We start from the raw sequence: 25,874 nt of genomic DNA, 5'->3' as shown, positions 1-25,874 counted from the left end.
AAATACCACGAGAAAGGAAAAGGCAAATTGTCACCACACTTGAAAGTAATTTACTTTAAACTGAGGCCTTACATGTAACAGCACTTTTGTACACTGGATCAAGCATAATTTAACTTGACACGAGAAAATCCTGTATAATACTTTCCCTAAGCAGTCACGTTAACACAATTTCCAACAAGCGAGGCCCAAAAAAGCCCAAACAATTTGGGTACTAGCGGTCAACTACAAAGCTAACCCACAAGATGGCAGGAGCCAACAAATTTTGAAATACAGCAAATACAATTATTTACCAAAATTTCAGCAACATGTTGCCTAAAAGAAATCCAAGCGTAAACCGACCCTCTGATGGTCTCCCCAAATCGGCCGTTGGCAAAACCAGGATAGGATCGGATCAGACCGGACCGGATGGGACCGGATCGGATCGCATCGGATCGGACCGGACCGATAAATTCAATAGAAGAACCCTTGGCGGTTCCACGTCTTACCGGCTCCGATCCTGACACTTACCAAAAGGAAAACTCGCTTAAACAATATTTTTATCGTAAACTACATTTCTAAGGTTTTTTCTGATGTATATTTTGTTGGGATTTTATTGAAACTAACGCACGTACGAATTTTTTCCCGAAGGACATCCGCGAAGGTCGGATGTAACCTTAACTGGTGACCCAGGGATTTCATGTCTACCTTGGGCGGAAATAATTAATTTTGTTATTGATCCGGTCCGAGTTTTGTCGATTCGATCTGATCCGATCCGGTGGGAATTTGGTGTGGACCGCAGACCGTGGACTTTACGAATCTTCGCCGAAATGCCCTCGAAGTCCAAGCCGAACCCGGAGATTTTTCTTCAACTTAGATGGGACTCGAACACTGCAATGGCGCCAAAGCCGATGTAAGCCAAATGATGTTTTATTGCCCTTCAAACAAAGTATATCCTTGTGGAGCTCAAGAATGGAACAGCAATTCGATAAAAAAGAAAAGTTTCTAGAATTTCAATTAGCTTTTTTCTAATAGTTTTTTAAAAGAATTTCTTTGTATGTTTTTGAGACTAATTGGTATCCCATTCCACATTTTAACACCAACGCGTGAAAAGGCCTTACATTGAACGTTAAGTGCGGATTGTTTGTTAAAACCAAAAAAAAACACCAAACAAGAAACAAACAAAACAACAACAACAATTGCATCTTTCGCCGTCGGATAAGTTAGCTGTATTTCTAATATGTTATGTACAACACTGAAACCAAATGGCAAATTCTCTGGTAACTTTTTCTGGTTGGATACTCAGAGAAGGAATCGAACACCTTGAGTGGAAGTCGGATCTCTGTTGTCTGGCGATTTTCTAATTTCATTTATTTGTAATCAACTCTGCTCAGTCTTCAGGTAAGAAAACAATTGGAAATTTGACGAAAACTAAGACCTAAGACCCCTTGTAAACAATGGAAATTACGGAAAAGAAACCCGGAAAAACTACCGATAGTAAAGCGCACAGACACAACGCCATGACACGCTTTGAGTGTTGAGTGACAGAAAAAAACCAGTGACATTTGCATTGGTCGATGCTTAATTGGCACGGAAACTAAAAATAGGGTCTTTCGAATAACAAGATACTCAGTCTGTTAACCCTTTGGTTGTAACCACTAAGAATGCGATGCACGAATTATTTTGTCAGTACATGCTTGTTATTCTACTTCCAGTATCAAAACAAGTCCACAATTTAACCATACATCATGCAAACAATAAACGGATGCCGTAGAGGGCTAATCTTAATATTATGTGTGATAGGGGACTGAAATAGTTGCATGTAAAAATGAAATACAAATTGCGTGAAAAAAATTGTGAAGCAACGTATTTTTATAAGCTTGAAGTGTCGTATGCTACAACATACATTTTCAAAAGTAACCGGATGGAAAATTGTATGGATACAGAAAACGATCAAATGTGTTGAGATCCGTAAGACAGAGCTTGAGGGAAGGTACAGGTGTTTTCGGTCCTTTTTGGGGGGGGGGGGGGGGTTGATAGGTAGAGTGCAAATTCAACCTGGGTAAAAAAGGATCACCAATTTAAAGGGGCTGCGCATGCTCGAGTTTGTTCCCTCTCGCGCTCACGGAAAATTCTAGCCTTCATTATGAATTCACGCGTGAGTCACGTATATTCGCAGTTAATGAATTCTATGTCAAACATAGCGCTCAGAATTTAATATTTACCTGTCAGGAAGAACTTTTCTGATCAACAAACTTTTGTAAATGCGAACGTGCCTGCAGTACAAAGCGAAATAACTGTCGCTGCACGCTTCGTAGCCAGCATCGAATTTAGCTCACAGCCAGGCGTGAAAAATTCTTTTCTTCAGATAAATACGCTTGTACGTGTTATTCCACTCCTTCAGGTATTCTTTGCGATCCGTTAAAGCCTTCCTTTTCCTCCTGGAGTTTCTCCTTAGTCCATCATAGCACTCCCCAGTGCACGCCATTTTGAATTTGTCGATTCAACTTGAAAAAGTTAACCTAACACTTTTCCCTAGCCCTAATCCCTGGTCCTCCAGGTTGGGGGTTGAGCGCGGGGCCAACAACCCCACCTCGTAAAAAGGAACATGTTATGGAAACTGCGACAAGTAAACCATCGACAGGCCCGGGTAGAGACTTCAGCCGAGTGACCAGAGGCAGAATGGCCAACTCTAATGAAAGCCTTAGTGGGGAAGTTAGAGCCGCGAGATGTAGTCTACTCGGGCCCAAGGCACAGATTAGAATAGGAGCATGGAACGTTCGCACCATGTATGAAACATCGAAATCAGCCCAGGTATTACGAGAAATGAGTAACTATAATTTGGACATCCTTGGCGTAAGCGAGTGCCGTTGGACTGGATCCGGGCGCCAAAGATCAGCCGATGGTTCGGTCATATTGTACTCTGGCCATGAAGATACTCACACCAATGGCGTGGCACTGATTATTGCCAAGAAGAGTGTTAACACCTTGCTGGAATGGGAACCAATCAACGACCGTATACTGAGAGCGAGATTTGACTCCAAGCATTGCAAACTTACGATCATCCAGTGCTACGCACCAACAAATGAAGCAGATGATGCGATGAAAGATGACTGGTATGACCATCTAATTCAAGTGTTATCCAAGGTTCCTCGCCATCACTTGCTTGTAGTCATCGGAGACTTGAATGCCAAGGTCGGAGCTGACAATGTTAAAGTGGTACTACGACCAAAAAAACAATTCTTTTTTTTCTTTGGATTTCAAAACTATGTTAACTAAACACTAACTGACCCAAGTTTTAAGTTCTGATTTTAAAAAGACACCTGTTTATTTTAACTGGAATTTTCTTATTTATTGGTCCGCCATTACTAGCTTTAAAATCTTGAGAGAGCTGGGTAGAGAAGAAAATGACGTCAAAGACTCACTAGTTTAAGAATGCAATGCGCGTGTACGCGGCCGAATTAATATGCAGCACGGGAGTTTCGGGCTTTCAGACTTTTAACCCCGTGGTTTGCATATGTAATAGAATGCGTTTACACGCTGAAATTTTAAGCTAGTGAGTAAATGACGTCATTTTCTCTAGATCTAACCTTCTGAGGTCCAATCGGCCAGTTTTGAACGTGAGTAATGGCGGACCGTGAAATCCAAAACTTACACTCAAAATAAACAGCCTTTGGATAAAACTCAAAGCTCAAGATTTTGCCAGTTAGGTGTTAAGCGAACACGCTTCCAGAATCTGAAGAAAAAAAGGAAATGATTTTTTGATCATGGTACCACTTTAACTATGAAAGAGCCATGGGCAAACACGGCTGTGTCTCAACAATGACCCTGTAATTGGAGGTACGATCTTCCCCCACAAGAACATCCATAAGCTCACTTGGAGGTCGCCTAACGGAAGATCCCTTAACCAGATTGACCACATTATCATTAATGGAAAGTGGCGGAGGTCGCTTGAAAACGTTAGAGTATTTCGGGGAGCCGACGCAGCAAGTGACCACAACTTAGTTGTAGCAACAGCGAAGCTGAAACTTCGCAAGGCAATGAGGCAAGAACAGCAAAGAAAGCAGTTCGATATCGCCAAGCTTAGATGCCCTAAGATCCAAAAGCAGTTTGTCCTGGAAGTTAAAAACCGCTTCCAAGTTCTTGCAGGCTCCAACCAAGACGACACACCAGTTGAGACTAAGTGGAATAGGATCAAGAACACCTTCTACGAGGCAGCAGCTAGCACCGTTGGATACAAGAAGAAAAATAACAAGCAATGGTTAACACCTGAGCCATGGGAAAAAATTGAAGAACGGAAAATCGCCGAGGCTACAAGAGCAGGCCCAACAGTTACATGCGTTCAAAGACAGAGAAGTGGAGAAGAGTGCCAGGAAGGATGAGTGCCATTTCATTGAAGAGTTGGCATGCAAAGCGGAGCTCGCTGCTTAGAGAGGAGAGCTGAGCACAGTCTACAAAGTCACTAAGCAGCTCTGTGGCAACTATACCAGCCACCCATCACCAGTTAGAGCCAAGGATGGTTGTTCCTTTGACATCTGAGCGAGAGCAGACAGCCAGGTGGGTCCAGCATTTTTGGGTGGTTCTCAACCAACCAGAGCCAGATCAACCAACAAGCCCTGACCCTCCTCAAGATATCCTTGATATTGACGTAAGTCCACCTACGCCTTCAGAGGTCAGAAAAGCAATCAAAGCTACAAAGAATGGCAGAGCGCCCGGACCTGACTCCATCCATGCTGAAATGTTACAAGCTGACCTTGATATCTCTACAACCGTGTTAGTAGACCTCTTCAGCTATATATGGAACACCAAAACCATCCCATGTGACTGGACAAATGGTCTCATAGTTAAAATACCTAAGAAAGGCAACCTGCAAAATTGTGACAATTGGGGTGGTATAACCCTTCTCTCTACGCCAAGCAAGATATTCTGTAGGGTTCTCCTTCAACGGTTTGATTCAGCCATCGACAGCAGGCTCAGGCAGGAACAAGCCAGCTTTCGCAAGGGTAGAGAATGCATCGACCAGATCTTTGCCCTGAGGAACATCATTGAGCAGTGCCTGGAATGGAACGCCCCCCTGCACATTAACTTTGTAGACTTTGGAAAAGCTTTTGACAGTGTACACAGGGAGACTCTATGGAAGATCTTAGAGTCATACGGGATCCCGGACAAGATCATTACGCTTAATAGCTGTCATGTAAGTGAACAAATACAATGCACTTACCGCTACTCGAACTCGGACCCTCCAGATCTATATTTCGGTGTTTTCACCACTATACTACAACGACGAACATCCTCAACACATCATTGTTCTTTTCATTACTTACTTTTGTATAATAAATGAGTTAATTGGTATAACAACCAAAACTAATGCTAACGTGACTCTAATATTCTAGTGCGTATTCATCCTAGGTAAAATAAGGATCACCAATTTAACCGAGGTAAAAACGGATTCAACCAGAGAACGGATTTTACCGTCAACATAGACATCTAAAAAGTTCAGGTGACTTCAATGGGATTGGAATCCATGACGTCTGCGATGCCGATGCAGTGTTCTATCAACTGAGCTATAAGGCCACACAGTTGAAAATAACTTGGCAAAAGCAGCAACACCACAACCAAGTGTAGGCCTTGGCGGCCCGCAGCAACAAACAAGGCAGGCGTGGAAGCGCGTGGGCTGGGGTTCACCATTTTTTCCCTTTTTTGGCAGCAGCTCCAAGAGGTCCAGCGAGAACCGGAAAAGGTCCTGTTGCAAAGCTGTTGTAAGCAACAGAAAAGCAAAGGCTCGAAGAGTGCTTGCTGTGCTTACCGACTGGCAGCCTTTTTCGCGAACACGCGCCTGCTTTGCAAAGTGCACACCGGAAAAGCAAGTGCTTTGCAATGGTGAAGAAACCACACCTCAACGGCAAAAAGTCCATTTTTGTGTTGCTTTGCAACGGGGGCTCTTTGCTATTGTTTTGCAATGGGGAAAGGCGTGAAAGCAGAGCTTGCGCTCTTTTGTCGGCGCGCGCGCCAGTACCAAAGCACCAATCGAAAAGAGAATTCCAAAGATTGCCACCAGCTCCATTGCCCGCACGGCTGCAGACACCACCTTTTCGGTTTTTTCCACAAAGGCGTTGCTTGTTTTGTTTCTTCGATATTTTGGAAAATCCCTTCTTCCACAGCCTCTTGCTCATCGAGAAAAATATCCAGTTTTTCGTGCAAGCCCATGACGTCCTGCCAGAGCAACACCAAAGCCTCGATTTCCGTCAGCGTGTCGCTTTCTCTCCAAAATTTGTAGAGCCGCGACATTCCGATCCCAAAGAGTTCGCTGAGCAGGTGGGGCTTCCTGTGCTTGCCCTACAGGTTGGCCTACTGCCAGTGGGCAGAGTCGGTCCTTCTTTTTCTGCGGTGTTGTCCGGTCCACGCCCAGGCAGCAGAGCAGAAGGACACTCTGCAGCCCACCGAGAAGTTCGACCTCTTCAGTCCAGAAAGTGCCAAAGACAGGCGTCTCCACATCTGTTCTGGGCTCCCCATCCTCGTCTGTGGGGACCAGGATGAGGATGCGGGGCGTGTCGTGAAAGGTTGTTTGGGCGAAACGCCAGCAGATGTATTCGCCTTGGAGCAAATCGATTGTGTTTGTCTCACTTCGACTCGAAGAATTCGGCACACTCGTAGAGCGAGTTCGATTCCCAGACTCGACGTCATATGTGAGTTGAGTTTGTTGGTTCTCTACTCTGCACCGAGAGGTTTTTCTCCGGGTACTCCGGTTTTCCAATCTTCTGAACACTTGCCTTTATTTGCGTTAATTGTTAATTTCATTTTACAGTTCCCTGAATTAGTGCTCCAGCGCTAGAACGACTACACACTTAATAGGTTGCTTTGCTTTCCTTTTTTTTCCCAAAATGCCCAAAAAGTAGAATGAAACGTTGCAATAACCACTTAAAACTGTTGAACAACATAAAAGAAATACTGCAATTGCAGTATTTCTTTTATGTTGTTCAACAGTTTTAAGGAAGAGAAGCATGGATGGATTGAAAAGGATTACATTTGGGTAATCTTGAAAAAAGTCGACACGACGTTTTTCAAAATTATGACAAATCGCCTCGAATATATAGATTTAGCCAAGCCCAAAAGCAGAGCTCCTTATTTATTTATTCTTACTGCCTGTAGGGTTAGTGAAAAGAAAATTGTTCGAATTGTCCGCGTTTTGATGTTTTCGGTTGCTGCTTTAATAATTAAATCATTTTCTTTGCTTTTTTCTATAAAAAAATTTATTGCCTAACTGGTGAATTCCACGGTACGTTTTACGCTGAAAACCGATATCGCTTGAATCACGAAGCGATGAGTACGATATCAGTTTTCGAGTGAAATTTACTTTGGAATTCACCAATTTGGCGATGAATTTTTCTTGAACCGCACGAGTTTTACAAGAAAACAAGCACACCCTCAGTGAAGGAATGGAAAAGGAAAAAAGCCATTTCAGAGTCTGAAAAAAAGATCATTCATATTTTTATGTATTACATTGAAACACGCCAGGTTGGCTTGGAACAAGAATCGGCAAAATACGGCCATGCAACCAACTGAACAAACGACGAACTTCAAACAAGATCCGCTCCAACTCCAACTCTTAAATAACGTTTAGGTACTTTAAGCAAACTTCTGAAAACACAAGCTAGTGAAATTTTCCCCTAATTTTTCGAGAACTAATTGCCATTACGTGTTAATAACATAAGGGCAAAATTTTCTTCTCGCTGTCGAGGCACATCGAAAACCAGTTGGGCAAACGGATTAAAAAAGCACTTTAGAGCATTTTAGAGCAAAACAAACAAACAAATCAACATTTTCTGTATGTCCAAAAGAGTACAGATAATTGTTATTTAATTCCAGTTGACAATAAAAATCCGATTTTCATTCCTGAACAAAGGAAGAACCGATTAAACTACCTTTTAAAAATACGCATCCACTTTAAAGAACCCATCCGTAAAAATAACAAACGGTTTAGTGCCCAAGGAAAGAATTTGTGGAGTAACTCCTTCCACTAAGTATGAGAATACTGGTATTCTGTTTTGTCGCTGTCGTTCTCTTTCACTCTCCTTTCGTTTCTATTCTAGTCATAGGTCCTCCAGACATCATGTAACCTTATCAGAGTTTCTAAAGTTATGCCAAAAATTGCAATACAGAGAAAAAAGCAGCTCTAAGTAAATTGAAAATAAAAATAAGTTTATATCCCTCCAATGCTTGACTTAAATAGCTGATCACAGCTATCATATGTCAAACTGGATTGAAACCACCAAAAAATGCAGAAAGAAAACATTTTCCAAACCGTTTTCCACCCGAACACGAAAAGCGTTGACTGTGTAAAAACTCTAGTTGAGATAGTTTGGCCGTGTAGCCGCGTCGAGCCACAGAAAGGGCGCGAAAAATGAAGCCTCGCTTATGTTTAGGTGAGTTAACCTGGGTTGAGCCTGCAGTGCAATCGAAAACTGGTACCTGGTCACGTGATACTGGTCAGCGAATACCTTGTTTGACAGGTATCAATTGATCAGTACATGGATGTCCAATATCAAAGATGGATGCTGTAAACTAGCATGATACTGGTCACATTGGCATGCATGGAGGGGTGGACGTACGTGCGGACGATGACGGTCTTATAATGAAATGGAGCTTGTGTTGGGAGACGGTCAACTGAAAATAAAAGCAGATGCTATACTCACAACGACATTCAATACGACTGTAGCTGAGATATATCAATGATAATGAAGATTAAATGAATTTTCATGTTCGTACAGAAATTATCTGGATTCACAAATATCTTTTGGGGGCTGCTTACATGATTCGCGGACCAAGGACCAAGTTTGTGGACAAAGGGTTCGCGATTATCTTCACCTTTTTTCAAATTACAAGAGAAATACTTCAGTTTGGAACTTGCCAATTTGATATTATCGCGAGAAACGAAAGATCTATCTTCATGAGAAATTTCAGTTCGTGGCGTTTTGATTCAGGTAAGATATTCAAGATAATACTTTCTTCTCTCAGACCACGGACAGCATACTGTACTCGTCGCTTTGAAGATTCCAGATATTTATTTTTCACCGCCTGTTTTGTTTATCCAATTGACCTTCCATGATTGAGCTCCATAAGGGTATATTTTGTTTAAAGATCCACTAAAACGCCATTCGCGTTACAATGACTTTTGACGCCATTGCACATTAAGTTAAATATTCTACTCTGTCCACCGGATAAAATCTACCCATTTCCACTACCCCCTGAAACCGACCAAACATACTCCCAGAAGACTCTACGTTCAAAGGCACTACTTAGCAGGGGAGGGATAGGGAAGACTTTTCCCGACACGGAAAAGAAAAATACGGAGAAATGAAACGCAGATTCCGACTGGGTTTGGCAACCCAGTAAATAGAGACTGCTCGCAGTCTAATGTCGAGTCGGAGTTCTGAACACTCAGGATTTCATCGGTCGTCTGATCTGCTTTATAATATGCCACTTAACAATAAAAATGACTTTGCAGTTCTGTGACGAAGCATTGTGCCATTGATCCCTTGCGTCCGCCGAAATCAGCCGTTTCGCGTAATTTGCTCACGTCAAAAATTATTAAGTGCATCGCAACGTTGATAAACATGGCTATTAAGCTCCTGTGGCATTTCACGTTTCAAGTAAGTACTTTCTAGGAATATTTTTTCTTGTGAATGGTCACTTTAAATCGTCACTCATTGTAAATCAGCGGCTCGGGTAAGGGAAACCTTTGATCTTTTCATCTTATTTTGAAGCTTCAATTTTCGACATCAAGCTGGCTTTCGTGTATACCTTTTTCAGCTTAATAATTTGAAGGTTGAAAGTGATCTGATGTATTTATTTTGTTGATAATAGGGAACGGACAAGAAAAAAAACTCAAGAAGGGATAGGAGGCTTGTTGACCGTTGCTGTGAGATGATTTTTACATGAGTGAGTCATAATTTTGAACCAATGAACGAAATGGACTAAGTGATGTGATTGTCGTGGGTGTTTCAGTTTTGATGAAATGGATAATAAAGGCTGGCCAAGAGGGTCTTTTTAATGTAATAACTTACGCTCGTTGCATAAAACATATAAATGGCTATGGGATTTCTTTAACTAAAGGGTTAAAAAAGGAGAATACCTTACGGAGTTTCCTACAGAGAATCAAACAAAATCAGTGCGTTTCAAACTGTTTTAGCGATTTGGCAATGAAGAACTTACTAGTATGAGAGTATTAAAGCTGGAGAATGAAAATGTATGTAAGCTGATTTAAAAGTATGCCTTTGTATTATCTTAGAAATTATAAATGCCTAGAAGTAAATGTAGGGTAAACCTTGTCTCACTTTTATTATTTACCAAAGTGAAAGTGAGATTAAAAAGTTGTAAATATTCAGTTATTATTGTCTAAGTATATACCACACATTAGGCTGAGTTAGTAGCACACCAAAGAATAACTAATACGGAGTATTACGCACTTGTGTGGTATATATTAATGTAGTATAAACTAGGTCTCACAGTAGGTGTTCCAACAATTCGAAAACTGTTGGCCTATTTCCTATCATAACATTGGTTGAATAGATAAAGGATTGACAGAGGGCCAGTGCTTTATAAGCATTGATATTAGCTCAGATCCGTTTAGTAAATCAGCTACTTATCTGGTATGCTGATCGGTTTTAGCATTAAACAGTCTCTGTGTCCTGAATTTTTATGTGGAAGGTTTGGACCTTAAAGGGCTGATCACACAAAGCTTCAAAGTGACTGCTATTAGTTTAGGGACTTCGTTATGAACATATTTTTATTTGATCACTGTTTTTAGCTTTGTGTGGTTAATATTTAGTTTTTTTAAATATCAACATAAAAAAATGCTTTAAGGATTGCTCCGAATCGGCTCCAAATACTTTTATAAACTTTGCGGAGAGTTTTATCTTAGCTTGCTGATAGTGTGCTACCAACAGGAGATGGGTGTCATCTAGTTCGTTTTAAGGATGAAATGTTGGGTGTTTTAAATGACTTTCCTGTTGCTATGCTGACCTATTCTTCCCCAATAAAGAGTGCACCTTGTTGAGCAAAAATTGGCTTTTCGTATGTTACTGTAAAGTTGCCTTCATTATTTTGAAACAGTCTCTTGAAATTGTTGAAACTGGTTTGAGCCACCTTAATTGCCGTAAGCTAATAAAATTGATTATCATGAAAACTGACCGGAACAATTCCTCCAGCTGTAGCTTGGCTCAACAACAATGTTGAGACTCACTTTTCATCATTTATCACTCGCATGTTTCATCAAAACGAATGAAAAACAACAGAAGCAACAGTGGCAGACTGTTTCATGTACGAAAATTGGGTGGAACCCTTTGTAATTCTTTATTTCACGGTATTACAATTTCTTGATAATTGATTTATTTTATTACTCTCAAAAATGCGTGTGTGATGGGATGTACAGCCGAGCCGCAAGTTCTTGCTGGAATCTCTCCTCTCCCCCAAGCTAGATATGTACAACTGGTTGCCATTATCTCACGCCACACCAATGGAAACCTAAGGTGAAAGGAAAGGTCCTCGGAATAAGGTTGGGTACTGCTTTAATGCCATGCTGTTGTGAGAAATCATGCGTTCATGCGTCTCACGTAGCCCGACTTTTTCATGCTGGGCATGAAAAATCGACTTTGCATGCTGGGCGTGTAAATTTTCATGCGGGGGCATGAGCACCAACGTTTTGATGCCATGGATGTAAAACCCAGGCGTACCAGTTCTCTCACGGTCGCGTACTATTTATCATACCAATTTAGTTAAAGCAGCGATCAGGGCATGAAAAAAACACGCAACATTCCTCCCAGCCTTTTTCCAGAGCTTTCGCGCGCAGGAAATGAGTTGTCAGCTTTTTGGGTGACACAGGCATTAAGAATCTCGCAAGATGCCCATCGTAAAAAAATATGGCTTCCACCGCAGAAATTTCATAGAAATGCCTATCTTTAAAGAAAACACCTGTCATTTTCCATGATTGTTAAGAAATTTTCTCTGGACATGAACAAAGGGTAAAAATCATGCTCCTTCAAGAAAAGTTCAAAAAATCGACCAAAATTATTCTTTCCAAGCCGTTATAATCAGCGATCGATCTGAATATAATAACCCAGTTTTGTTCCTATTTTATGGCATTTCAAGGTACCGTGGAAAGAACCACTTGGATCAAAAAGATGACGACGAAATGTTGCCTTCTAGCCATTGTCTGTTCTTTTTTTACTATCATATTTTCAAGGCATTTTGCATAATTATGTAAATTGCTTTTCAATTGATAGCGTATCAAATAACGTTGATGGAAGTAGAAATAAGTGCTGTTTGTTGTTGCCCATCCTTTCCTAGCATATTCCACTTTAATTTACCTACCTAGTTACATGTAAAATAATATGAGACATCACAATGTACAGCACATATTAAATGGAAAACACCTCAACTGTCATCCATCTTAGGCGGCGACAGATGTAATGAAAACTATTACTAGGTTTAATTTAGTGAAAGGTTACTCTTCAAACGAAGGTCCGGATGCTTTTTGGTTTTCTGACACTTGAATCACAGTTTCAAACCGAATGACTTGACACCAAAACACAAAATAATCGTGCTTGTTTTGGTGTCTTGGAGACCATATGTTGGGAAGAGCAAACAAACAGACGGCGGACATGGTGGAAGCAAATGCATGGTTCTATTGGGAACCAAACTCTGGTCTGATGTGAACACACTCCATTGTCTTTTTTCCTTTTAATTTCATGCAGTAACAACGGTACATTGCTAATATTAGTTCCACTCATCATAAAACCAAAAGAAGTTGAAACTTCTGTTTAAACAGAACCACAGGTTTTCTACCGAGGACGAGTAAGTTGCCGCCTGGCAAAATTAACACATTGTCGTGGAGTCGTTGCGCCGGTGGCCCAAACAAAATGTGCACCGTTTTATTTTAGAATTAAGAAAATGTTCCCACGTTTTTGCTGCCCGGCGGACATTAAAATTTGTTGTTGTAACAAATGTATTCGTCCCAGTGAAGTCAGTTAAGGCCAGGCCCCAAGCTTAAGGCTTATCTTTGGAGAGTTTTCCCAGAGCCTTTCTCGGAAAAGTGATCCGATCAAGCTTTTAATAATTAGACTTTCGCATCACTTTTAGCAAAGATAGCATATTGTAAATAATATTCTGGTACCACTGTCAAATACACCCAAACCAAATTGCATCTGCATGACGTGCATGACCGTCTCTTTTAATTAAATTTGTCAGTTCTTTGTGAAAACTATCTACAGCTTTACATTTTAATCTTTTCTGTGTTAGTCTTTCTAAAAATGACACTATTTTAAGCAAACAATTTATGTTCATCTACTTTTAAGGAAACAAATCCTCGGCTCGTTTGTCCATTAATTCGTCGTCACAATTTAGCTTTCGTGCAGCCATACATAATGAACTGCGTTTGTTGTAGGGCGACTTCTCCTGAAAGAAAAAGGGTGTAAGTTAATAAAGTAGTTTGGTTTTTTCGTTATTTGACTGAAAAAACAACGACTTGAAGTTCATTGAAACTCGAGCAACGGCTCCTTACGTCATATGTAAATTATCGATCCTCTTTTCTACCCACTGGTTTCTAGGTCACACAATTTTAAGCAATTTCAGCTCTGATCGAATGGTCATATGAACATATTTTTATTTGATCACTGTTTTTAGCTTTGTGTGGTTAATATTTAGTTTTTTTAAATATCAACATAAAAAAATTCTTTAAGGATTACTCCGAATCGGCTCCAAATACTTTTATAAACTTTGCGGAGAGTTTTATCTTAGCTTGCTGATTGTGTTCTACCAACAGGAGATGGGTGTCATCTAGTACGTTTTAAGGACGAAATGTTGGGTGTTTTAAATGACTTTCCTGTTGCTATGCTGACCTATTCTTCCCCAATAAAGAGTGCACCTTGTTGAGCAAAAATTGGCTTGTCGTATGTCACTGTAAAGTTGCCTTCATTATTTTGAAACAGTCTCTTGAAATTGTTGAAACTGGTTTGAGCCACCTTAATTGCCGTAAGCTAATAAAATTGATTATCATGAAAACTGGCCGGAACAATTCCTCCAGCTGTAGCGTGGCTCAACAACAATGTTGAGACTCACTTTTCATCATTTATCACTCGCATGTTTCATCAAAACGAATGAAAAACAACAGAAGCAACAGTGGCAGACTGTTTCATGTACGAAAATTGGGTGGAACCCTTTGTAATTCTTTATTTCACGGTATTACAATTTCTTGATAATTGATTTATTTTATTACTCTCAAAAATGCGTGTGTGATGGGATGTACAGCCGAGCCGCAAGTTCTTGCTGGAATCTCTCCTCTCCCCCAAGCTAGATATGTACAACTGGTTGCCATTATCTCACGCCACACCAATGGAAACTAAGGTGAAAGGAAAGGTCCTCGGAATAAGGTTGGGTACTGCTTTAATGCCATGCTGTTGTGAGAAATCATGCGTTCATGCGTCTCACGTAGCCCGACTTTTTCATGCTGGGCATGAAAAATCGACTTTGCATGCTGGGCGTGTAAATTTTCATGCGGGGGCATGAGCACCAACGTTTTGATGCCATGGATGTAAAACCCAGGCGTACCAGTTCTCTCACGGTCGCGTACTATTTATCATACCAATTTAGTTAAAGCAGCGATCAGGGCATGAAAAAAACACGCAACATTCCTCCCAGCCTTTTTCCAGAGCTTTCGCGCGCAGGAAATGAGTTGTCAGCTTTTTGGGTGACACAGGCATTAAGAATCTCGCAAGATGCCCATCGTAAAAAAATATGGCTTCCACCGCAGAAATTTCATAGAAATGCCTATCTTTAAAGAAAACACCTGTCATTTTCCATGATTGTTAAGAAATTTTCTCTGGACATGAACAAAGGGTAAAAATCATGCTCCTTCAAGAAAAGTTCAAAAAATCGACCAAAATTATTCTTTCCAAGCCGTTATAATCAGCGATCGATCTGAATATAATAACCCAGTTTTGTTCCTATTTTATGGCATTTCAAGGTACCGTGGAAAGAACCACTTGGATCAAAAAGATGACGACGAAATGTTGCCTTCTAGCCATTGTCTGTTCTTTTTTTACTATCATATTTTCAAGGCATTTTGCATAATTATGTAAATTGCTTTTCAATTGATAGCGTATCAAATAAGGTTGATGGAAGTTGAAATAAGTGCTGTTTGTTGTTGCCCATCCTTTCTTAGCATATTCCACTTTAATTTACCTACCTAGTTACATGTAAAATAATATGAGACATCGCAATGTACAGCACATATTAAATGGAAAACACCTCAACTGTCATCCATCTTAGGCGGGGACAGATGTAATGAAAACTATTACTAGTTTTAATTTAGTGAAAGGTTACTCTTCAAACGAAGGTCCGGATGCTTTTTGGTTTTCTGACACTTGAATCACAGTTTCAAACCGAATGACTTGACACCAAAACACAAAATAATCGTGCTTGTTTTGGTGTCTTGGAGACTATTTGTTGGGAAGAGCAAAAAAACAGACGGCGGACATGGTGGAAGCAAATGCATGGTTCTATTGGGAACCAAACTCTGGTCTGATGTGAACACACTCCATTGACTTTTTTCCTTTTAATTTCATGCAGTAACAACGGTACATTGCTAATATTAGTTCCACTCATCATAAAACCAAAAGAAGTTGAGACTTCTGTTTAAACAGAACCACAGGTTTTCTACCGAGGACGAGTAAGTTGCCGCCTGGCAAAATTAACACATTGTCGTGGAATCGTTGCGCCGGTGGCCCAAACAAAATGTGCACCGTTTTATTTTAGAATTAAGAAAATGTTCCCACGTTTTTGCTGCCCGGCGGACATTAAAATTTGTTGTTGTAACAAATGTATTCGTCCCAGTGAAGTCAGTTAAGGCCAGGCCCCAAGCTTAAGGCTTATCTTTGGAGAGTTTTCCCAGAGCCTTTCTCGGAAAAGTGATCCGATCAAGCTTTTAATAATTAGACTTTCGCATCACTTTTAGCAAAGATAGCACATTGTAAATAATATTCTGGTACCACTGTCAAATACACCCAAACCAAATTGCATCTGCATGACGTGCATGACCGTCTCTTTTAATTAAATTTGTCAGTTCTTTGTGAAAACTATCTACAGCTTTACATTTTTAATCTTTTCTGTGTTAGTCTTTCTAAAAAAGACACTATTTTAAGCAAACAATTTATGTTCATCTACTTTTAAGGAAACAAATCCTCGGCTCGTTTGTCCATTAATTCGTCGTCACAATTTAGCTTTCGTGCAGCCATACATAATGAACTGCGTTTGTTGTAGGGCGACTTCTCCTGAAAGAAAAAGGGTGTAAGTTAATAAAGTAGTTTGGTTTTTTCGTTATTTGACTGAAAAAACAACGACTTGAAGTTCATTGAAACTCGAGCAACGGCTCCTTACGTCATATGTAAATTATCGATCCTCTTTTCTACCCACTGGTTTCTGATTAAAGGGGCTAGGTCACACAATTTTAAGCAATTTCAGCTCTGATCGAATGGTCATAGAATTAACTAAAATATCAAAATAACTGTTCAAAACTATAGAAGAACTCTAACAAAACACAGGGAAGCCAAGAAGGGACATGAATGGACAAAACTGGCGAGGATTGAAATGGATTGAATTTGGGTAAATTTGAAAAACGTCGGCCCACCTTTTTTCAAATTTATATCAGTCTTTAGTATAAACACACAGGTGATTATACAAAATCGCGCGCTCTCATTGGCTCGCTATCTCGGATTATCAGCCGATAATCGCCTCGACGGACAAAATGGCTACCAGTAGTTTTGCCACTGTAAGTGAAGATAATTTCGCGTTAAATTTTTTTTTTCGCGTTTTTGAAACAATCACCTGTGTATTTATACTAAAACAATTATTCGCCTCAGGCTCAGTGATTATCGGTGAATATTCACCTCGACTTCGTCTCGGTGAATATTCACCGATAATCACTTCGCCTTCGGCGAATAATTGTTAAATATTAAAATGTCATTTACACAGCTGGATAATCATTCTCAGTCGTTATGTGGCCGTGGTTTTGCAAATGAAAGACTCTTGCTCCGCCAATTTGACGTTTAGAGCTCATAATTAACACAATTAAACAAAATTACCTAAAATAGTGTGACCTAGCCCCTTTAAGTATTAATTGTCTTCAACACGCCTCCATTTTACGATCACGTGCTACGGACTGTCATGAATGAAACCGCTCAAAGTGGTCGTTTTTGATGGTGTTTGCAAATGAAAATTGTAAAATACTAACCTATCCTCGGAGAATCAGGGGCAGATAGGAAGATAGGGTAAGATAGTATGGGCGAGGGAATAAAGCGATGAAAAAAAGCTGTGAGAGCGGCCATGGGGATACATTTATGCTATACTAGTTCCTAAATGTCGGAATATAACTGTTTTTTTATTGCTGCTGCGTTCCATCCCTTTTTCATCGATTTTTCCCCTCGCCGACCCAAATATCCGATGTTGGAACTATAGAACTGGCGAAATTTTTGTTAAAAACGGCGGAGTCGAGGGATGCCATGATCAAAGCAATGTTTGACAAGCGGTGTATTGCTGTGCATTTCGCATTTCATTTGCCGTGAGGCCATTTCTTGCTTTAAAACACTTTTAGTGTTAGTTTATAAATGTTAGCAACAGAACACTACTACGGGCTCTTTAAGTATCATGACAAGCAGGTTAATTTCATCGAAACACTAGCTAAGGCCCCGACTTTCCAAAACAAATGACTCGGGCGCGAACAAAAGAATGGCGTTAAACATAAAAAAATATAATTTGGTAAGGTATGATTAAACCATTGCTTTAATTCATCTCTGACTAAGCCGACACGTCTTCTCGGTTGGGACTCGTAACATATTTAGCAATAGATAACGATTGACGTACGATTGACAAATTTTTTTTAGTTAAAGTTACCTGGTGTCCGTTTATTGTGCGGAGTCCATTCCCTCCCTTCCTAGGAAGATGCCAGTTAGCACCAAAGGCTTCACTATCCCTCGCCACAAAGATTAGAAACAAAATGCCAAAAATTACCACTGCAGCAGTCAGTTTCATTTTGATTTCTCTTGTGTTAATATTGCAGAGACTACAAGATCGTGGTTTTGAAGCACGTAGGAGTTGCACTTGGAAATTTAGTTGAAAGTCTAAGGTTTATGGCGTATATATAAGCAGTACTGATCGTTAATTATTGGACCACAGCTGCAAATTATCGTGTTAACGAACTAAACAACAAAGTGCGCAACGGAACTAGGAAGCAGACTATATTAGCTGTAATCATCCAATAGAACCCTCATAAAAATTCCCTTTTAATAAAAACAGAGCAGCTTGCTTAAGTTAAAACAGTTATCTCCAATGGTGGTTTGTTACTACATGTTTAAAGACCCTTTTTTCATATCCTTATGGTCACAAATATTCGGCATGATGCCATAAAATTGCCTCAAATATAAATTTATTTGCCTTAATATCGGACCCTTTGTTACCACTCGATAAGCCAATCTTTAAAAAAAAAAAACTTTCAGACTAGTAAAAAGTTCCAGCTTTTCTCATATTCCAACATAATCCTCAGCGAAGCAATCTCGATTTTCTGAGCTCCATTTATCGACAGAGGCCCATGGACTATTTCATATTTATGGTCCAACCACTTGGCCCTCTATTTCATGCTTAACCTTGACATTTTACTTAAAAAGTTTAATTTTACTTTCATTTCCGTTAATACTTATTCTCCATGAATGTGATTGTTATTCACAGCATTTCCGTCAAATTTAAAAGACTTGGTTGGAAACTCTGAAACATCTTTAGTTAATTACCTGGGTCTATATCAGAAAAAAACGGAGCGTTTACCTTTTTCCATATAATGTCGTTTATTGAATAAAAGAGATAGTACAAGCTACATATCTCATTTAACTATCGTAAATTGTCTTTGTAAACGGTGAATGCCATTGTTAGTGACTAGGCCTTTTCCTGTTGTTTGGCAAATTGTCCTAGGAACGAAACTACAACTGAATAAGACTAAAAGGAAACGTAACCGTAGTAAGCTCAGGTTTTGGTGATTTAAAAATGGATTTTTGCCAACCATTCAGTTTCACCCTAAAGCAAGAGGAGTACTTTGACATTTATTAATTTCTATCAGTTAAAACTCTTTTTCGGCAAGAGCAAAGCAGCGTGAAATCAGCATTGTAAAAAAATAGAAAATGTTTTTTTTTTCTCAAAAAGCATTTAAAGTTAGGGGGAAAGCAATACATATTTTTAAAGCTAAGAAAATAAGCTTTCCAATAAAATATAACTAATTTACAGACACCTAAATCATTTTCTAAAATGAAAGTGTAAAGGAATATAATGAAACATACTTAACACTAAAATCTGTTTCCTTCTCAAATTTGCCCATTTTAACGTTAATTACGAATTTTTGAGTGACAAAAAAATTTCGTCCTCATTTTATTAGCTTTCTTGGACAAAAATTTGACGGAAAACTGACCAGGCACGAATATTTTCAGAATTTTTTTAGTAGTCCGATTAGCTAAGTCATTCTCTTTCTCACCATAAAACTCCTTTCCTTGACAGTTTGAAATAAAATCAACACGTGGCAGGCTACGCCGATATTACTAACATGAGCGTGCCGATCTTGATAACAAAACGCCTCGACTACTCACTCATTAGCACGTGGGATTGTTAAACTCGCTTTGTTGAAACTTTGCCAGTTGATCACCATATTCTAAGAAATTCTGTAAAATCTGTTGAACAACTGTAGACGTCTCACACGAAATCCACCTATCGTCAGGTGTCAGGTCTTCTAGCGTGTTGAAAGAAGATAAAACAGCCAATTGATTTCTATTACCGTTGGCAAAGACTATATTATAGTGAACCAGTTCAGGTTGCTTTCGAGTTTTTCAATAGTTCAGTATTGTTTGTGTTATTCGATGACATCTTACTGAGTCGCTCAGTAACACAAAGGCTCCAAAAACGGTTCGACGCTTCAGCATAAGATGAAAACATACAACGGTGAACCATTATCCTAACGGCAGCTGTTTTTCCCTTTTTCGCTAAAAAGCCGTTGCTGTTAGTGACGATCCGATAAATTATCTTTCACTTTTCAGTGAGTTTGCTTTGGTAAAATACCACAAGCAATTGAAAATCGAACAGCGTATGCCTCAGTATTATGGACAATCAAGGCAAGTTGATACGTTCTACCTTAGCCAACGCCGGGTTTCTCTGGCAAACCTTCGACAGTTTTTATCAACCAATTTAAATATAATGAACAGAAGCCATCGCTAGGTGCTAAAACATATGTTGGACGTTCAACAATGCATCAACATAACAATGTTTCCTTTATAGGTTTCGACACTTAAAAGGAAGTTGAATTATTTACGCCTACTCGAACTTAAGATCACTTGATTCCCTTTACTGTATCGTAAAGTTTTTAAAAAGCTCACACTTGATGATAATAATTGTTATGTTATAAGAAAGAGATAAACAAAGACATGCCTATGTGCGATTTTTAGAAGGTTCTCGTCGTGATGACCCAACAAATTATGCGCAATGGAAATTTACCTCTTACGGACAGAACATTCATTTCCGTGCTGTCCCTATATTGTACGAGGAAAGTGACCTCTCCCTCGATTGTTTCGCGTCCTATCCTTGCTGGCTGTTTGCAAAGTTTTCAGTAACTTCCGAGGCCATGAAATATACTTTCGGGTGACCTCCATCGTGATATTTGGCCAAGAATAGGAGTTACAATTTCAACTTAGTTTGGTCCACAGAAATCGAAATCTATTTTTCGTCGAGTAGTTGTAGGCTCCTAAGAAAATCTGATGGTGGATATTTACGTTTCAATACTCTCGATAGATGTGTCGCTACCTGTTTCGTTGCTTTTAAGAGAAGGGGAGGGTTGTGCATGCAAAGCCTGAGAATGATAACGACCTCAACTGAATGTAAACGTACCTACCGTCTGAGGTGGAAATGATTGTAGGGAACATGCCTGTCTACTTAGTATATGTAATAGGGTTACATTCTGTCCAATTTGGAAATAACTGAATGAAAAAATTCTGAGGACAGCCAAAATTGGACTACAGTATTTGGCAGTCCGAGGAAGTTTTTGAATCCAATTATTTCCAAATTGGACAGCATGTAGTCCTGATAGCTATTTTTTATACATCTTTTCAAAATGGCCGCCACTGAGATTTTTTTTTTGTGTTTATTCAAATTAGACTTTGATGTTTCGTTCAAGGCAAAATGTTCTTTTGAATTTTACGCTTAAAGGCCCACCTTCAACCGACAGACATTGCATGCCGCGGAACAATTTTCATATATGAAAATCCTGCCAAAGCTGAAATTCATCCAATCAGATCGCTACGATGAGCAATGTCAATTTCCATAACAAAAACAAACGGTCGAAAAGCCTGCCGGTTGATGGCCCACGAGGAATCAAGGGCTAATTTGAATAAACACAAAAGATTATTTAAATGGCGGCCATTTTGGAAAAAGGTGTATATGTTGTCGGTCAAATCCATTTTCAGGGTGTATCCGTTTTTACCTAGGTTAAATTGGTGATCTTCATTTTACCTATAGGTTGAATATTAAAGCAGCTATCAATCCTCCAAAAAGGACTGAAATCACCTCCACCTTCCCTCAAGGAATGTCTTACCAATCTCAACACATCATCTTAATGATTTATATTATCTTATCGGTTTCTGTATTCATTATGCAGTTATCGACATTACAACAAAGTAAGAGATCAAAGAACTGTACTATGCACTCACCGCTACTCGAACTCGGATCCTCCATGCAGATCTGTCGTCTGTGCGTCTTCACCAATACACCACAACAACGAACATGCTTAATCCATCACAGTTCTTTAATTTCATTATTTACTTTTGTGTAATAAGTCAATTGATATTCATGTATCATAACCAAAACTAATCCTAACCTGACCCTAATTTTCTCCAGGCTAAATTTAGACCCAAAAAATGTTTCTTCAGTTCATCTGAGTGCGTATTCAGAACCAAGGTAAAATGAGGATCATCAGTTTAACTTGGGTAACTTGTTTTTTTTTTTGTTTTGTTTTTTTCTTTTACAATTTTTTTTTTTTAAACATAACATATCCTTAAACAAAGGCAAACTACTATTTCAAAATAGTACCCGAACTACAGGGGAATTGTTGGTCTGCTTCCCTTAAAGCACGAGAGGCATTTTTTCACAGTTCTGTAACCCTGCGCTCGCCTCAAATTGTTGCCTTGAATTGCAAATCACGATCTCGCAAAAATACTGTAGTTTCTGCCACAGTTTTGTAAATGACGGTCCAACGAGCACTACATGACAGTCAAACTCTCTGGTTAGTATTTGTGACCGTCCTTTTTTCTAATTTCAGCGAAAAAAACGGCAAAGAATTGCATCTAACAACGCTTCGTTACACTGCACCTTCCAATCTGAAAATATTCAGCCAAGTTTTTGTATTCCTGGAGGCGTTTTAGTTTTGGTTTTTGCCTCTCGGGTTGGCAAGCTCTTCTTCTGGCAACGGAGGAAATATGTCATTTGCGGTGATATCGCTGAAAAATTCCTGAGAAATGGAAAAATTTAGCAAATCCCCAGCGTTAGGGTTAGCTTAAGGGTTAGCGTTAGGATTAGGTTAGGGTAATTGTATAATTACTGAACGTTTTATACCTTGTTTAGAGCGGTTTTAAAATGAGTGTCGTAATACCAAAACCAAAGTAATTACTTTGGCCAATCAAAAAGGACGGAGACAATCCAGTAAACCATCAAAACTCAAAGTAATAACACGAAGCCGACACAAAAGGCGGGAAAATGTGCACGCGCGAGCCATGATTGGTTTTGGTTTCACTTCTGATTGGTTGAAAAAGTGGCGCGAGAACTTTGAACCAATCACTGAGTGAATTAGATGCAAAACCAAAGTAATTCGCTAATTACTTCTGAAACAATAGAAAAATAGACACCAAGTACCGACCCCTTTTGCGGTCGGAGATCGAACAAGCGAGAGATAAAGCGGGCGAGCGCCTGAGGTGAGCAAAAAATTAGGGAGAAGTGGGGAGGGGGTGAGCGAGAAGTAGGAGGGGGTGGGGAGGAAAGGAATTGCCTGCAATCAATCCCAAACGGGGAACAATAGCACAATTTGATTGGTTAGTAGCCCGTCAAACAAAACGTGACATGAAAAATTTGACATTCGTGCAGCTACAATTTCCGAGAAAACAAAATTAATGCATTCCTTTTTCACTGTCTAATGTTACCAATTTGTCCATTTTGGAAAATCCCCAGTTTGGTGGGGTAAGTGCTCGTTGCTATGGTTATTGTGATAAATTCTGTGATTGGTGGATTAAGCTGAGTGCACTTAATATGATTGGCTGATGTAACTGTCCGATTTCAGGTCTGACTACAGCCAACTGTCCGATTTCACTGTGCGATTTCAACCCTTCACAATAATTAGTGAAAAATAAAGTACCGGTAATGCACCAATCAAATTTGAGAAAATTGTAATGTTTCTGATTATGCTCAAAATATGCTCGTTTTTTCAAATCATGCCACTTTTTCTTAAAATTATCCCTCTTGCAAAATAAGCGAAATAAGTCCAAAAAGTGTATGTTATTCTTTATTAATGGCAGCACTTCATGTTAGCAATCATATATCTCTTTTTGTAATATGTTCGTCACGCGCTTATTTTAACAACAAAATAAACCATGCGCACTTCCATGCTCCCATATATGCATGTATCTTTATGTCCAGTACGCACTGTCATTCTCACGCAGTGTAATCAGCACTCATTAGTTCCTCTTCTATTGTATTTTACTTTCATTGTCTTAATTAAGGCAATTAACGGTCTCTGCCTATGTTTGCTGGTTCTGGTCTCTTGCTTCCCCCATAGTTATCAGGCGGTGACAGTGACTCCATTTTGCAAACTTGCAAATGGGAGTAAATGTTGTGGTTTAATTTTGTTCTTGGTTTGAATGTTTTTAAAACGGTTCTTTTTTGTTCAAACCAGTTTAAATTTTTTAAAATGATTTTATTTTTATCAACTGTCTAAAAAAGGGATTTTTCTTTTTTTTTTTTTTGGAGGGGGTGTAGTTAGAAAAACAGGGGCTTGGTTTTTTAAGGGGTCTAAAAAAGAACTAGACATCGTTTCCTCCCGTCTACTCACCTACCCCTCCCTGATCTTCTCCTGTATCTCTATCTTACCACACCCTTATGCCCTCCCCCTCTTCATATCTCTACTCACAGACATTTCCTATTACTCAAGACTTTTCTATATAATCACCAGAATTTGATCTTGCACTCCCTACCTCTGGATCAGCTGCCTACTCCTTGATCCACTTGACCACGCAAGCATTTGATGAAAATTTCTCGGAATAATTTATAAATGAATATTTTATTATTCACCCCAGGCCACTCTCGGTCAAAAGCTTGATTATTTTCAAATGACGTGCAATACGACACCAGAGCCGCATATGGCAGAGTCACCCCAATTCAATTGCGTAAATGAAATCGATTTCTACAGAGAAATAGAAGAATTGAAAGGCTACCTCAGGACAAAAGACTCACAAAAAAGTTGTTTTTTTAGAAGATGATTTTTAGAATAAGGCCAAACGTTTCTTGAAATAAAAACAGACAAGCAACTCCGCCTTTCAGGAAACAACAGGGGCAACGTGAATGTAGTTCAAAACTACTTAAACATAGCATTTTTAAACGTATTTTAGTATTTAAGCGGTAGATATAGCCATATTTTTATCCTCTAAAAATTTTTGATCTGTTCGGATTTCCTAGCCGAAAAAGTCTAGTGATTCGAAAATTATAGGGATCAAAACTTACCTTTTCGAAAATTTCAGTCAGAAAAAAGCTCCCGAAAATTCTAGGTGACCTTTTTAGGGTAAAAATCCGTTAAAAATGGGCAATGATACCCCTTTTTTTATGTTCGAAAATCCTAAGAGAGGCAGGCAAGCAAGAAATTTTACAACAAATGTTCGGAAAATTGTAGTTCTCAAATTGTCTTCCGAACAGATATTTTCCGAAAATTGACGTTGGATGCCCTGAAACAAGGATCGATCTTGAGTCGAAAGAATGAACAAAATAGAACAACAGATGATAACTCGAAGAAAATGGGTTTACAGCAACGTCAAACTCTTCACAGGAAATAGCAAAACGGGAACTGTTTCAAGTCTTGTCCCAAGCACACATTCGAATTTCTCACGGCAAACAGCAAATTACGGAAAGCGGCTTCAAGAAATTATGCAGAAATCAGCCAGAAAGTTGTCAACACATCCATTCCATGCACACAAAATGCCCGGCAACAAGCAATGGCAGCTCCAACAATCCTCTAACTTGATGTAAAACAAGACGCTGTATGAGCGTACACTGGGTTGCCTATGGTACGTGTTACTCAAAAACAGAAGGGACTGAGTTGGGTGGTAATAAACTGCAGCGTTCCAGGCAATTTTTCAAGTCGGGGGTTATTAAGACCATTTAAGGGGTCACCCAGAAGTCGTACCAGCAGAGGCCCTTTGGCTCACACTTTCATACCATCGAGGGGGAAAAATATGAGCCCGGTTGACCGGGCTGGCTCGGTTACCGAGATGAAATTGGTGTCTTTTCATATGATGACTTTCAGCCAGCTTTCCGAGATGAAAAATTTGAAAAAGTGGTGACGCGACCATTCAGGCGTGAATTATAACGAACAAGCCTGGCGAGAATTTCGGGCGTATGGAAAACCCGGAAATCGGGAATCCGGAACCGGAACCCAAATGCGAACAATAAAGGTCGATGATATCCAGTTGTTTCATTTTAGCTAGAAAAGTTGAATGTTACATTACACACTTTAAACTGCAAAATTGATTTTTAAGGATATTGTTGTGACTACAAAAGTTCGTACCATT

At 39.5% G+C, this 25,874-nt stretch overlaps 1 protein-coding gene and 1 long non-coding RNA gene across 2 annotated transcripts; one reads left to right on the top strand and one right to left on the bottom strand.

The window, feature by feature from the left end:
* The first annotated feature begins 2,658 nt into the window (after positions 1–2,658).
* Positions 2,659–4,358, top strand: LOC138036107 (craniofacial development protein 2-like). Its single transcript, XM_068882469.1, has 2 exons — positions 2,659–3,195; positions 3,768–4,358. Exons 1-2 carry the CDS (start codon positions 2,659–2,661, stop codon positions 4,356–4,358), a joined length of 1,128 nt encoding a protein of 375 aa, XP_068738570.1.
* An 11,213-nt stretch (positions 4,359–15,571) lies between these two features.
* On the bottom strand, positions 15,572–19,259 carry LOC138039118 (uncharacterized). The gene is made up of 2 exons (XR_011130367.1): positions 17,920–19,259; positions 15,572–16,301 (listed from the first exon to the last, which is right to left on the bottom strand). It is a non-coding gene; the product is annotated as an uncharacterized lncRNA (long non-coding RNA).
* Between the last annotated feature and the right edge of the window lie 6,615 nt (positions 19,260–25,874).

The sequence above is a fragment of the Montipora capricornis genome, chromosome 2 (genome assembly GCF_036669925.1).
Source record: "Montipora capricornis isolate CH-2021 chromosome 2, ASM3666992v2, whole genome shotgun sequence".
Lineage (NCBI taxonomy): Eukaryota > Metazoa > Cnidaria > Anthozoa > Scleractinia > Acroporidae > Montipora > Montipora capricornis.
This window is presented reverse-complemented; position numbering and strand designations above follow the sequence as displayed.

Excerpts from the sequence above, each read along its gene's own strand:
- LOC138036107 (XM_068882469.1), top strand. The coding sequence starts at position 2,659 with ATGGCCAACTCTAATGAAAGCCTTAGTGGGGAAGTTAGAGCCGCGAGA. Across the intron at positions 3,196-3,767 it reads GAGCTGACAATGTTAAAGTG|AGCCATGGGCAAACACGGCT; the intron begins GTACTACGACCA and ends TAACTATGAAAG.